General features: G+C 35.6%; 1 protein-coding gene across 1 annotated transcript in view; it reads left to right on the top strand.

The window, feature by feature from the left end:
• The window catches only part of LIPK (lipase, family member K), a 29,319-nt gene extending 24,263 nt beyond the window's left edge, over window positions 1–5,056 (top strand). The window contains exon 9 of the mRNA XM_011947893.1: window positions 4,817–5,056. Within this exon, the coding sequence (XP_011803283.1) occupies window positions 4,817–5,056 (240 nt within the window). The remainder of the gene's footprint in view (window positions 1–4,816) is intronic.
• The last annotated feature ends 8,131 nt before the right edge of the window (window positions 5,057–13,187 follow it).

The following is a 13,187-nucleotide window of genomic DNA, read 5'->3' as shown; positions in this document are numbered from 1 at the left end:
CAACAAACATATGAAAAAAAGCTCAACATCACTGATCATCAGAGAAATGCAAATCAAAACCACAATGAGATACCATCTCATGCTGGTCAGAATGGCGATTATTAAAAAGTCAGGAAACAATAGATGCTGGCAAGGCTGTGAAGAAATAGAAATACTTTTACACTGTTGGTGGGAATGTGAATTAATTCAACCATTGTGAAAGACAGCATGGCTATTCCTCAAGGATCTAGAATCAAAAATACCATTTGACCCCACAATCTCATTACTGGGTATATACCCAAAGGAATCTAAATCATTCTACTATAAAGATACATGCACATGTATGTTTACTGCAGCACCGTTTACAATAACAAAGACATGGAACCAACCCAAACGCCAATCAATAATAGACTGGATAAAGAAAATGTGGTACCTATACACCATGGAATACTATGCAGTCATAGTACTATGCAGCCAATGAGATAATGTCCTTTGCCGGGACACGGATGCAGCTGGAAGCCATCACCCTCAGCAAACTAACACAGGAACAGAATATCAAATACCGCATGTTCTTACTCATAAGTGGGAGGTGAACAATGAGAACACATGGACACAGAGAGGGGAACAACACACACCAGGGCCTATTGAGGGTTGGATGGTGAGGGAAGGGAACTTAGAGGATGAGTCAATAGGAGCTTCAAACCACCATGGCACATGTACACCTATGTAACAAACCTGCACATTCGGTACCTGTATCCCATCTGAGGCAGGCGGACCACTTGAGGTCAGAAGTTTGAGACTAGCCTGGCCAACATGGTGAAACCCCATCTCTATTAAAAATACAAAAATTAGCTGGGTGTAGTGGCAGGCACCTGTAATTCCAGCTACTTGGGAGGCTGAGGCACCAGAATAGCTTAAACCCAGGAGGCAGAGGTTGCAGTGAGCCGAAATTGCGCCGTTGCACTCCAGCCTAAGCAACAGAGCAAGACTCTGTCTCAAAAAAAAAAAAAAAAGAAAAGAAAGAAAATAATAATATTAAGTGCCATTTATAACAAACCCACAGCCAACATAATACTGAACGGGCAAAAGCTTGAAGCATTCCCCTTGAGAACTGAAACAAGACAAGAATGTCCACTGTCACCACTTCTATTGAACATAGTACTGGAAGTCCTAGCCAGAGCAATCAAACAAGAGAAAGAAATAAATGGCATCCAAAAAGGAAGGGAGGAAGTCAAACTATTTCTTTTCATGGGTGATGTGATTCTATATCTAAAAAACCCCATAGTCTCATTCTAGAAGCTCCTTACACTGATAAATAACTTCAGTAATGTTTTAGGATACAAAATCAACATACCAAAATCAGTAACAATGTCCAAGCTGGGAGCCAAGTCAAGAACATAATCCCAATCACAATAGCCACAAAAAGAGTAAAATGTGAATACAGCTAATCAGGGAAATGAAAGATCTCTACAATGAGAACTTTAAAACACTGCTCAAAGAAATCAGAGATGAAACAAATGGAAAAACATTCCATGTTTATGGATGGGAAGAATCAATATCATTAAAATGGCCATACTGTCCAAATCAATTTACAGATTCAATGCTATTCCTATCAAACTACAAATGACAACTGACACAGAATTAGAAAAACTATTTTAAAATTCATATGAAACCAAAAAGAAGCCTGAATAGTCAAGGCAATCCTAAACAAAAAGAGCAAATCTGGAGGCATTACTTGACTTCAAACTATACTACAAGGTTACAGTAACCAAAACAGCATGGTATTGGTACAAAAACAGATACGTAGACCAATGGAACAGGTTAGAGAACCCAGAAATAAAGTTGAATACCTACAATCATTTGATTTTCAACAAAGTTGACAATAACAAGCAATGGGGAAAGGACTGTCTATTCAATAATTGGTGCTGAGATAACTGGCTAGCCATATGCAGAAGATTGAAACTGGACTCCTTCTTTTTACCGTATACAAAAAATAACTCAAGATGGATTAAAGACTTAAATGTATAACCTACAACTATAAAAACCCTAAAAGAAAATCTAGGAAATACCATTCTAGACATAAGACCTGGCAAAAATTTCATGATAAAGATGCCAAAAGTAATTGCAACAACAACAACAACAAAAAGTTGACAAGTGGAACCTAATTAAATTAAATAGCTTTTGAATAGCAAAAGAAACTATTAGAGTAAGCAGACAACCTAAGAATAAGAGAAAATATTTTCAAATTATGCATTTGACAAAGATCTAATCTCCAAAATCTACAAGAAACTTAAGCAAACAAGGAAAAACCAAACAACGCCATTAAAAAGTGAGCAAAGTACATGAACAAATGCTTCTCAAAAGAAGGCATACATACATCCAATAAGCATATGAAAAATGGTCAATATCAATAATCATTAGAGAAATGAAAATCAAAACCATGATGAGATACCATCTTCCACCAGTCAGAATGGCTATTACTTAAAAGTCAAAAAATAACAGATGTTAGTGAGGTTGTAGAGAAAGAGAATGCACATACACCGCTGGTGGGAATGTAAATTAATTCAGCCATTGTGGAAAGCAATGTGACAATTTCTCAAAGAACTTAAAACAGAACTGTGATTTGACTTAGGAATCCCATTACTAGGTATATACTCAAAGGAATATAAATTGTTCTATCAAAAAGACACATGTACCCGTATTTCATTGTGGCACCATTCACAATAGCAAAGACATGGAATCTAGATGCCCATAAGAGGTGAACTGAATAAAGAAAATGTGGTACATATACAACATGGAATACTACGTAGCCATGGAAAAGAATGAAATAATGTGCTTTGCAGCAATATGAATGCAGGTGAAGGCCATTATCCTAAGTAAATTAACACAGGAACAGAAAACCAAATATCACATGCTCTCATTTATAAGTAGAGGCTAAACATTGAGTTTACAGGGACACAAAAAGGGGAACAATAGATACTGGGGTGTGCTTGAGGATGGAGGCTGGGAGGAGAGTGAGGATTGAAAAACTACCTATTGGGTACTGTGCTCATTACCTGGATGACAAAATCATTTGTAAGCAAATCTCCATGATATACAATTTACTTATGTAACAAGCGTGCACATGTACCCCCTGAATCTAAAATAAAAGTTGGAAGGGGGAAAAAATCAACCAAAATATGACCCCGGATTCCTGGATTTAAAGTCTAGTCTTCTCCACTACACTTATTCCTTCTCAAAAAAACAAAAACAAAAAACAAACAAACAAAAAACATGTTTGTTTTTAAAGTATATTCTCTGACTTCTTATCTATGTTTAATAACTAAGACTGTCTAATAGTTCTTTAGGATGTCATTTACTAGCCACTTAAAAAATACCATTATTTGGATCATTAAATATATAAGTAAGAAGTATCATTTTTAGGAAGTAGTAGTATCTGCCAGGGCACACCATTCCCTAGCAAATAGTACTACTTTCGATCTGGTGTGTCACCAGATCTATGAAAACTTTTAGAGAAAGTTTTATATCAAAGGGAAATGTGTATTGTTGTTATTGTTATTTTATTGCCAAATGTGTGAGGAAATCCAATAATGATTTTGGCTTCTTGCCGATAGACTGAGCTTAAACTGAAAAAGTAGTCATCAGTGATACTTGGGTTTTTCAAATCTAGGATGTAGAAATTTGGGGAAAAAATTCTTTTTTTTTTCTTTCTTTTTTCTTTTACCTTTAAAAATAAAGTCAGGGTCTCACTATGTTGTAAAGGCTGATCTTGAACTCCTGGGATCAAGTGATTCTCTTGCTTCAGCCTCTCAAAGTGCTGGGATTACATGCTTGAGCCACCATGCCCAGCCAAAAAATTTTTAATGTGGGAATTTTTAATGTAACCATAACAACTACTATAACAACTATAACAATGAAAATGTATAACTCAATTCTAACTCTTGTGAAACATCTGACTTTTCTCCACAGCTGCTATAGTTAGATGTACGCAGCAGGGGTGGGGTGGGGATATGCCACACACACACTATTTCAGAATATGGTTGTCTCTTGTGAGGAAACAGTGGTGACTAGATGTACTTAGTTCACATAGTTTTTCCAACGGCCCCCTCACCCCAACCTCCACCAAAAGATACTATATTCTCAATGGCTATGGCAAAGCATTCTAGAGACACCTCTGGCCCAGTTTTAGTCACATGCCTATCTCTCATACAATCACTGTGGCCTGAAGAATGGAGGACGAACTGGCCAGACCTGGTTACCTGGACCGGAGATTGTGTTGAATCAATACAAGAAAGAAGCAGTAAGGGAAAATTTGTTGAGAGTTTATAGAGTACTATAGTCACTAGTTATTTGTAACAGACTGACTCCTTTTTAACATCATACTTCAAATGTCTTTCATGCATTGGTCTCAATGCTCCCTGAAGAGTCTGCTGATTCCCAAATATTAATAATGCCGCTGAGCCCAGATTTGTGCCTAGGAGAAGGGATATTTATCCTATCCGACATTTTGCTTGAAAAGGTCACATTCTGAGATCAAATGCTGACTAGAAAGATGATCCCCCATGGAAAAAAGAACCCTCTTCCTCTAGAATCTTTTCTTATTTTCCCAAACGTGCAAGTCAGAAATACAATCATTGTTTTTTCAATTCACAATTCATATTGGTGCACAAAAGTGGCTTCAAGTATTTTTAACATTTTAATGTTTATATACCATTAAGTGTAAACTAATTGTACACTTGTAGCATTTAAACAACTTGCTCAACAGCTGATAGTTAATGTTACTTCTACAATGTAATCTTCTGTAAAAACTTTTTTCTCTCTCTTTTATTGCATTTAGCTTACACCTCCTTTATACAACATTACTAAGATGGACGTTCCAACAGCAATATGGAATGGTGGACAGGACATTGTGGCTGATCCCAAGGATGTCAAAAATTTACTTCCTCAAATTGCCAACCTTATTTATTACAAGCTGATTCCACACTACAATCATGTGGATTTTTACCTTGGAGAGGATGCACCTCAGGAAATTTATCAAGACCTAATTAGATTGATGGAGGCATATTTACAAAATTAAATGTACTTTCCTTTCTCTAAGCAAGTGGATTTTCATAATAATAATGAGATGAACAGACACTAGAATGATCCCCAGTGATTTCCATCTTCTAGTATCTATGCCTTTGTATAATCTCCTCCCCTTCAACATGGATGGGATATGAGACTTTGTTCAAGTCAACAGAACTGGCAAAGGTGTAAGATGTCACACCCTTGATTAGGTTATGTCATATGGCAAAGGTGATAAGATGTCAATCCTGATTACATTATACAAGAAGTCGGCCAGGCTTGGTGGCTCACGCCTGTAATCCCAGGACTTTGGGAGGCTGAGGCTAGAGGAGCACTTGAGGTCAGGAATTCCAGGCCAGCCTGGCCAACGTGGTGAAACCTTGTCTCTACTAATAATACAAAAATTAGCTGGATATGGTGGCACACACCTGTAATCCCAGCTTCTTGTAAAGCTGAGGCAGGGAAATCACTTAAACCCAGGAGGCAGAGGTTGCAGTGAGCAAAGATCATGCCACTGCACATCATCTTAGCAGATTGGAGCAAATTATTCTCCTTGTTAGTTTGCTGAAATAAACAGATATGTTGAGAAAACTGCCTTACAAGGAACTAAGCATAGCTTTTAGAACCTGAGGGTGGCCTCCAGCTGATAAAACAGCAAAACACCATGGCCTTCAGTCATATAACCACAAGAAAATCAACTCTGCCCAAACCTGAATAAACTTGGAAGCCCATTCTTCCCTAGTAACCCTCCATTGCACGAGCATCCTGGTCAACACCTTGGTGGTAACCTGGGGAGGTCCTGAGCAGAGGACCCAGTTATACCATGTCTGGACTACTGACCCACAGAAACGTGAGATAATAAATGTATATTACTTTAAACTGCTAAGTTTGTGGTAATTTGTTATCAGCAATAGTAACTACTACTACTATTTGTTATTATTGTATAATAATTACATTAATTATATATTTATATTATATAACATGATATATAATTTATAATTATATTATATATAATATATTAAAATATAATTATGATGTATTAAAGATTAGATAACAATGTATAATAAATATGTAATACTGCATATGATATGTTATAATAAAATTATATATAATATTAATATAAGATGGTAATTATTATTCTGTCTCTTTGGTTAAAAGTTTGATAGATCTAAATTCTTGAGTAAATATATTTTTAAAAATATTTTCACATATTTTCTGCTAATTCAGTCACCTCTGTCATTGGAGAATTTCTTCTATAGATTGATTTTTCTCCTGGTTATGGGTCCTGCCTTATTGCATGCTTAATAATTTTATACTGAATGCCAGACATTGAATTTTGCATTGCTGATTGCTGAATTTGTTTTTATATCTTTATATAGGGTTGGAAAACAATCACTCAGGCACAGAGTCAATGATCAATGAATATATGTTTGGTGACTGGGAATGTCAAGTGTTATGAAGCACTTGATTGGGCCCTGAAGAAATTGGGGTATTTTACAACATGTAATTAATATAAACTTGGCTAAGACTCATTTATGAAGAATTTCCTGGCATAAATAAGGGGGCTGTAGACATGATGGGGAGGGTAGTAAAGGATATCTGAGTCTTGGCAGGGGAAGGCTGGCTGGCAGGGCACCAAAGGCTTCACAGGGAGACACCTCTTTGGTGACTATGGCATATTAGACTGGCATATCCTGACACTGATCTTGTCATTGCCCCAGAAATGAATGCACTTACACATGCTGATTCATGCAACTGAAATGTACAAGGAGATGCAGAACATAAAACAAAACACATGTTTATAATTTTTATCAAAAACTGTAATTTGGCCAGACTAGTGTTTTCTTTTCCTGTAATAAAACACATGGGAAATTCTAGTATGAAACTGTTGCTTGGTGTACATGGAAAAAAAGAAGCATATGGCTTGACAAAAATCATCCCCTCCACAATCATTCAAGTTCGCTGAGCCTTTTTCATAGGGAAATAATAGTGTAAGCATTTTACATGAATTGTATCATTTAATCTTCATGACAGCCTTATAACATGGTATCATTCTTATCTCTTCTTTACAGATTAGGAAACTGAAGTTTAGAGATACTGGGCAATTTGCTCTAAAATATTAGTTCTCTGAACTCTGAAACCTTGACTTTAGGTAACCAAACTTTTAACCTTTATGCTTTAATCTTATAAGTATATATTATAAACTAGTCATTCAGAACAAGAAGAATGATGAGGAAAACACTGTTCCTGCCCAAGTGGCACTCAGAGTAATAAAAATATCAGATACTATACAGCTATAGTTTGAGTATCCTATATCCAATTTGCTTGGGACGAGATATATTTTGGATTTTGGAGTATTTGCATATCGTAATAAGATATGTTAGGGATGGAATCCAAGTCTAAACATAAAATTCACTTATGTTCCATATACGCTTTATACAAATAGGCTGAAAGTAAGTTTGTAGGGCATTTTAAATAATTTTACGCATGAAACCAAAGTTTTGACTGTGTTTTGAGTGTTGCCTATCATATGAGGTCAGATGTAGAATTTTTCACTTGTGGCATTACAGTGCTCAAAAAGTCTTAGATTTTGGAGCATTTCAGATTTGAGATTTTTGGATTAGGAATGTTCAACCTATACTAATTTACATACTTAAACCTTTAATTTTAATTTAATAAGTGTGATGAATCCATCAAAAATTACACCTCACCAGGGTGGACAGGGAAGTCTTCTCTGAAGACATGAAATTTTGGCTGATATCCATGACATCTGCCAGATAATACAGGTAGGGGACTACCTCAGGTGGCGAGGAGCTAGGCTAAATTAAGAAAATTAAAGAAGCCCAAGGAGTCAAAGAGAGAATGGGGTGAGATGAGCCCAAAGGGATAAGCAGAGTCTGGTTTTAGGCGCTCCTAGCCACTCAGAGGATTTTGAAAACAAAATCATTGAAGTATTATTCTCAAGAATACTTAAAAGACAAGACCACATATGTGATTTTAAATGATGATAATAGCTATGATGTGAAGAAAAAAGAACTTCCTGAGACTGGGTAATTTATAAAGGAAAGGTGTTAGTTGACTCACAGTTCTACAAGGCTGGGGAGGCCTAAGGAAACTTACACTCATGGTGGAAGGGGAAACAAACACGTCTTACATGGTGACAGACAAGAGAGAAGTGCAAGCAGGGGAAACGCCAGACACTTATGGAACCATCAGATCTCATAAGAACTCACTCAATATCACGAGATCAGCATGACCGACACCACCCCCATGATCCAATAACCTCATACCAGGTCTCTCCCTTGAGATGAGATTTGGGTGGAGACACAGCCAAATCGTATCAGAAAATATTTCACTAATAATGATATTGACTATATGTGGAAATAATATTTTGAACATATTGGTTTAAATAAAATGTATTTTTAAATTTTATTTCACCTTTTATACTTTTTAAAAATGTGGGCATTAGAAAATTTAAATTAAATACCTAATTCGCATTATATTTCTATTGGACCATGCTAAGATAGTGAAAAGAGTAAGTTAACTATCCCCTAAAAATTGTGGTTATTTCTAGGAAAATGCAATAACTCTGCATTTATAAGATTTTTTTAAATGTATGGAAAAATGCAAGAATACAGACTGTGTAAAAGATATCAGATTGTGCTACAGTGGTTACTAGGTTTAAGAATAATTTGGAGGCTGAAGAAGAGAAAAACTATCAGGTAGCAGTTTTAAATTGTATTCGTGTGCTTTGCAATCTGTAAATAGCAGTGTATCTCTTTCAATTTAGTTAAAAAACAGGACAAGATTTAATTTTTCCTGTGAATTTCCTATTTTCTATTAAATTTAGCAGGTAATGTTAAGAAAAATTTCCTTTGTAACAGCAAAGAAAGCCAGTGGAATTTATAGCCAAGTTGGTAGCGTATCAAAGTAAAATACCTGACACATACTAAGTACTTAATAAATAATAAATAATTCACTATTATTATTTATAATAACATTATTAGTATTCCTCAGTAACTAAGCTGCATTCTCTGGACTTCCAGAATCATCTATTCAATCACTCATTCACTCACTCAGCAAAAATTTTTGATGGTGATGGTGATTAGAGGAGGAATGAAATCAAGAAACTCCAACACTAAAAACCATTTATCTACTTTCAGGGGTGCTGGCGAGATTTGAAGGTGATTTAATAGTAACTCAAAGTAGAATATTAACTCAGGAAGAAAACAGGAGCATATATCAAAACAACAATGTTACCTCTTTGCACATTCCAATCACCATTTATTTACTCTTGCAAGTTGGATAAGACAAATTAAACTAGATCCAACTTGAATGTCTAGCTAAGTGTCCTGTCTTTCTTTTTTTTTTTAAGAATCTACATTTGAATATACCTCCTACAGAAATTCAAATACAAAATGAGCTCTAGAGAATACCATACATACATGCTGTATATTAAGCAGGAAGTGAGGAGGGTAAATCTGCCTGGGGCAGGAAAATGATATAATTTTCCTCATATTCAATGGTATGGCCCTTCCTCTTCATTCTCACAAGGATTTGACCTTTGTCACAAACGTGGATGGTCCTGATCCTACCACTCCAGAACATGGATGTTATCAAGGACAGCTGCCGGCACTCTTGGCAATAATTTCTCTTTAAATGTAAGTCATCTTTCCTTTGAACACTTTGAGTTGGGATGGATGTATGTTCAATACGCTTATTATGGCCTCTTCAAAAATCTTTAATATTTTAGTTAACTATGATTGATAGGCCTTTTTGTCACTTCTCTCTTCTCTCTATCGTAGCCATTAGTGTTTTTAAAGATGGATGTACTATAGACGGCACTGAAACAGGGATTCATTTTCACTGACACTAAAAGAAAGCACGTTCTACTCTAATACGTAATCTCAAAAACAACACTGTTTCTTGTAGAAATTATGAACATTGCCAACTTTGCTTTATGAGTAATGAGATGAAATTTTAAAATATAATGTATTTTCTCTTAAGCAAAAGTGTGCTAATTAATAATTTTACACACACACACATATACTTACGGACACTTATGGTTCTGTTGAGCAATGCTTGAATTTTAGGATGCAAAATAAATTAGATAAATAATCTAGTGAGCAAGAGACAAAATCCAGGTTCTTGTTCATGCACAGTTTTTACTGTAGGGTGAAATTTGTCTCAAAAGTGTGAGGTTCAAATTATTTATTTTTTCAAAATTCTCACTAGCTTCTATTTTGCTGGTTATGGCCTAACCTTTTTAATTTTGAGTTATTTTCAAGAGAAAATTTCAAAAGGCAGCCTTTGAGGAGAAAGAAGCAATCCAACAAGCAAAAAGATAACCACACTGTAATAGCAAATGTGTTTTGAATAGGACATTGGAAGAAAAATAGTAATCACTTCTACAGATAGATCCCAAAGTCAAGGATCTATGTTCAACCATGTATGTTCCACCATCTTCATAACTGAATGAGTAGCCGTCATTAAGCAGTTAGCTTAGGCCATAATATGATACTTGGACCAAGATTTCAAAAATACCACATGCCTTCTGAGAGGTTACCCCTTTCTAGCTCCACTATCATCTAATTTTATTTAAAAAAAAAAATGGAAAAATTTGAGCTTCTAGAGAGTAGGGGCTAACATTTTGTATCCCACAGGGCCAAGGAACAAGTTTTAATTTATTCATTTAAATTAATTTCAGTATGAGTGTTGAAAAATATAATAGAAACATTATAACATTATATATTTCTTATATACTTTTATCATATAGAAAATGTGTAATATAGAATATAGTATTAATATTGTAGAATGATATATAATATAGAAAATATATAATATTCAGTAATAAATACATATTAAAATAGCAAGCTTATATGGGAAGAATGATGGAGCATTGGGAGAAAGTTCAGCTTTATTTCTTTGACATTACTTTGTTTCTTTACAAACAAAAGAATTACAAGAATTTTCGCAATTATTCAAATAACTCAAAGTTGAGGAAAGAATATGAGTCAATGATGTAGAAACTCTTTTAAGATTTGAGCTAATCTACAATCTGTAAAGATCTGTGAAATTGAACTATATTTGTGCTATTTCCATATTAAGTCAAGGTAACAAATCAATATTAATAATAATAACATAGTGCTTCCTAGAACTTTCTAAAGAGTCCATTAAAGTTTTATTAGAAAGGATTGTTTTTGAAGTTAAAAACCACGAGAAATTCCAGGAAAATCCACATACCTATGCCATCATACTATCAATCAGGGCAAAACATGCTTGAGTCTTTCATCAAGACTAAATGATTAAGGAGTGGTACATAACTTTTCCCTGTTCCGACCAGCTGAACGCTTCCTTTTACTCCACGTTTGTTTAATTGGCATGAAATTTCCCACTTCACTAAAACAGATATTACGATTTGGACAATACAAAATATCATTTTTTTAAAAAGATTTAAGGATTTGAGGATAAATCCAAACTAATAGAACTGAAACTCCTATGTGATGCTGGGTAGCAACCTAGTTTTCCCTACCCTTCTTCATGCTGGGAGATGAAAGAGATTCAGTTACTGCTTAAGCTCCATAGGCATACTAAGTGAAGTAGAAAACTGAGGCACATGTACCTCCATTGTCTGGTATCTCATGTGGGGCTTAGAGCTAAATTGTTGTTATTCGGCCTCCATTTCTGCCTTTAACCACTGGTGTAAACAAAGGTTACTGTGCCAAAGTTGGCAACAAGCTAAATCTCTTTGGCATGTGAATTAGTTTCCTCTGCCATACTGCTAGTTCCAAATTCCTTCTGGTTTCAGGATCCCGGAGTCAGGGTTCCCTCATCTTCTCAAACGAGTTACAGTCACACACATCCCTACACACTGCATGGTTGGCACTAGTTCCTTAAACATGTTACTCTGTTTGACCCTCATGAAGGATCAAGTGGGGAAGGGAGATACTATTATCTCTGATAATAGCCCATTAAGATCTTGAGTTTGTTCTACTTCCCTGTTTGACACACTGGTTTGAAAATATTGCTAAGTCCTCCCAACAATGACAGACACTCAGTGGAAACATGAAGGATTCCGTCAAACTGGTTATTTGGCATCATGTAGACCACTATTTCCCAACCTACAAGTGCATCACAGCATTTGGTGTGTCAGGGACACGCCTTGGGTGTGTGTCTCAGTCTAAAGCTTCCTCCTTTTCACAAGCTTCCTGTTTCTCATCTCTCCAGCTTCTAACTGTCACTGTAATCATCTCTTACTCTTCAGCCTGATGTCAAAAGCAAAAGTTCAGAAGTTCCTCATCAATAAGGAGTCCTTGGGAGCAGGTGAAGCTCATCTAACTAGGTAAGATGAAGATCTATCACAACCAGGAGGCAGGTTGGAAGGTGCCAGTTGCACTGGCAGTCAGGTGCAAGAGCTCTGCAGTGAGTCTGCCTGAGTGTCCACCCTAGATCTGTCACCTGTTGGCTCTGTGACCTTGAGCAGGTCTTAAATCTCTCTAAGCCTTTGTTTGTTTGTTTGTTTTTCATTGATAAAATGAGAATAATAGTACCAAAATTATGGAGATTTTGAGAGCTTAAATAACATGTAAACTATTTAGAGCAAGACCTACCAAAAGAACACTCAGAAGCTATTGGTTATTATTAGTTTCATACAATTTGAAAAGTTTCATAACATTTGCAGATATAAGATGATCTTCAACCACATAGCTAATGTATGCAAAGCTATGTAGCTTCAGAGGTAAACTCTGCATTTCTAGAAGTTAAATCTTAATTTGTTATAGTAAATTCTCTCTAATATTTATCTCTCACTCACTTTTATAAGAAAAATAGTTAAAGCGTTTATTAAGAACTTACACTGCACTGTTATATGACTTAATCCTCACTATAACCCTATGAGATAGGTTATATTATCGTCCCAATTTTACTAACAAGGAAACCAAGAGACAAAACTACTAAAACACTTGCCTGAGGTTAGGCATGTTCTTTTGTGGTGAGGCTGGACTTCAAATTTAGACCATTTGACTGCAGCACTTATATGATGAGCATACTGTTTAGTGTTATAGTGTTGGTCTACCTTTGAACAGATATACTTTTAAACCATGGCAAAGAAGTGAGACTGCACATTGAAATATGCAAAATTTGCC

Source organism: Colobus angolensis, unplaced genomic scaffold (genome assembly GCF_000951035.1).
Source record: "Colobus angolensis palliatus isolate OR3802 unplaced genomic scaffold, Cang.pa_1.0 Scaffold270, whole genome shotgun sequence".
NCBI classification, from domain to species: domain Eukaryota; kingdom Metazoa; phylum Chordata; class Mammalia; order Primates; family Cercopithecidae; genus Colobus; species Colobus angolensis.
This window is presented reverse-complemented; position numbering and strand designations above follow the sequence as displayed.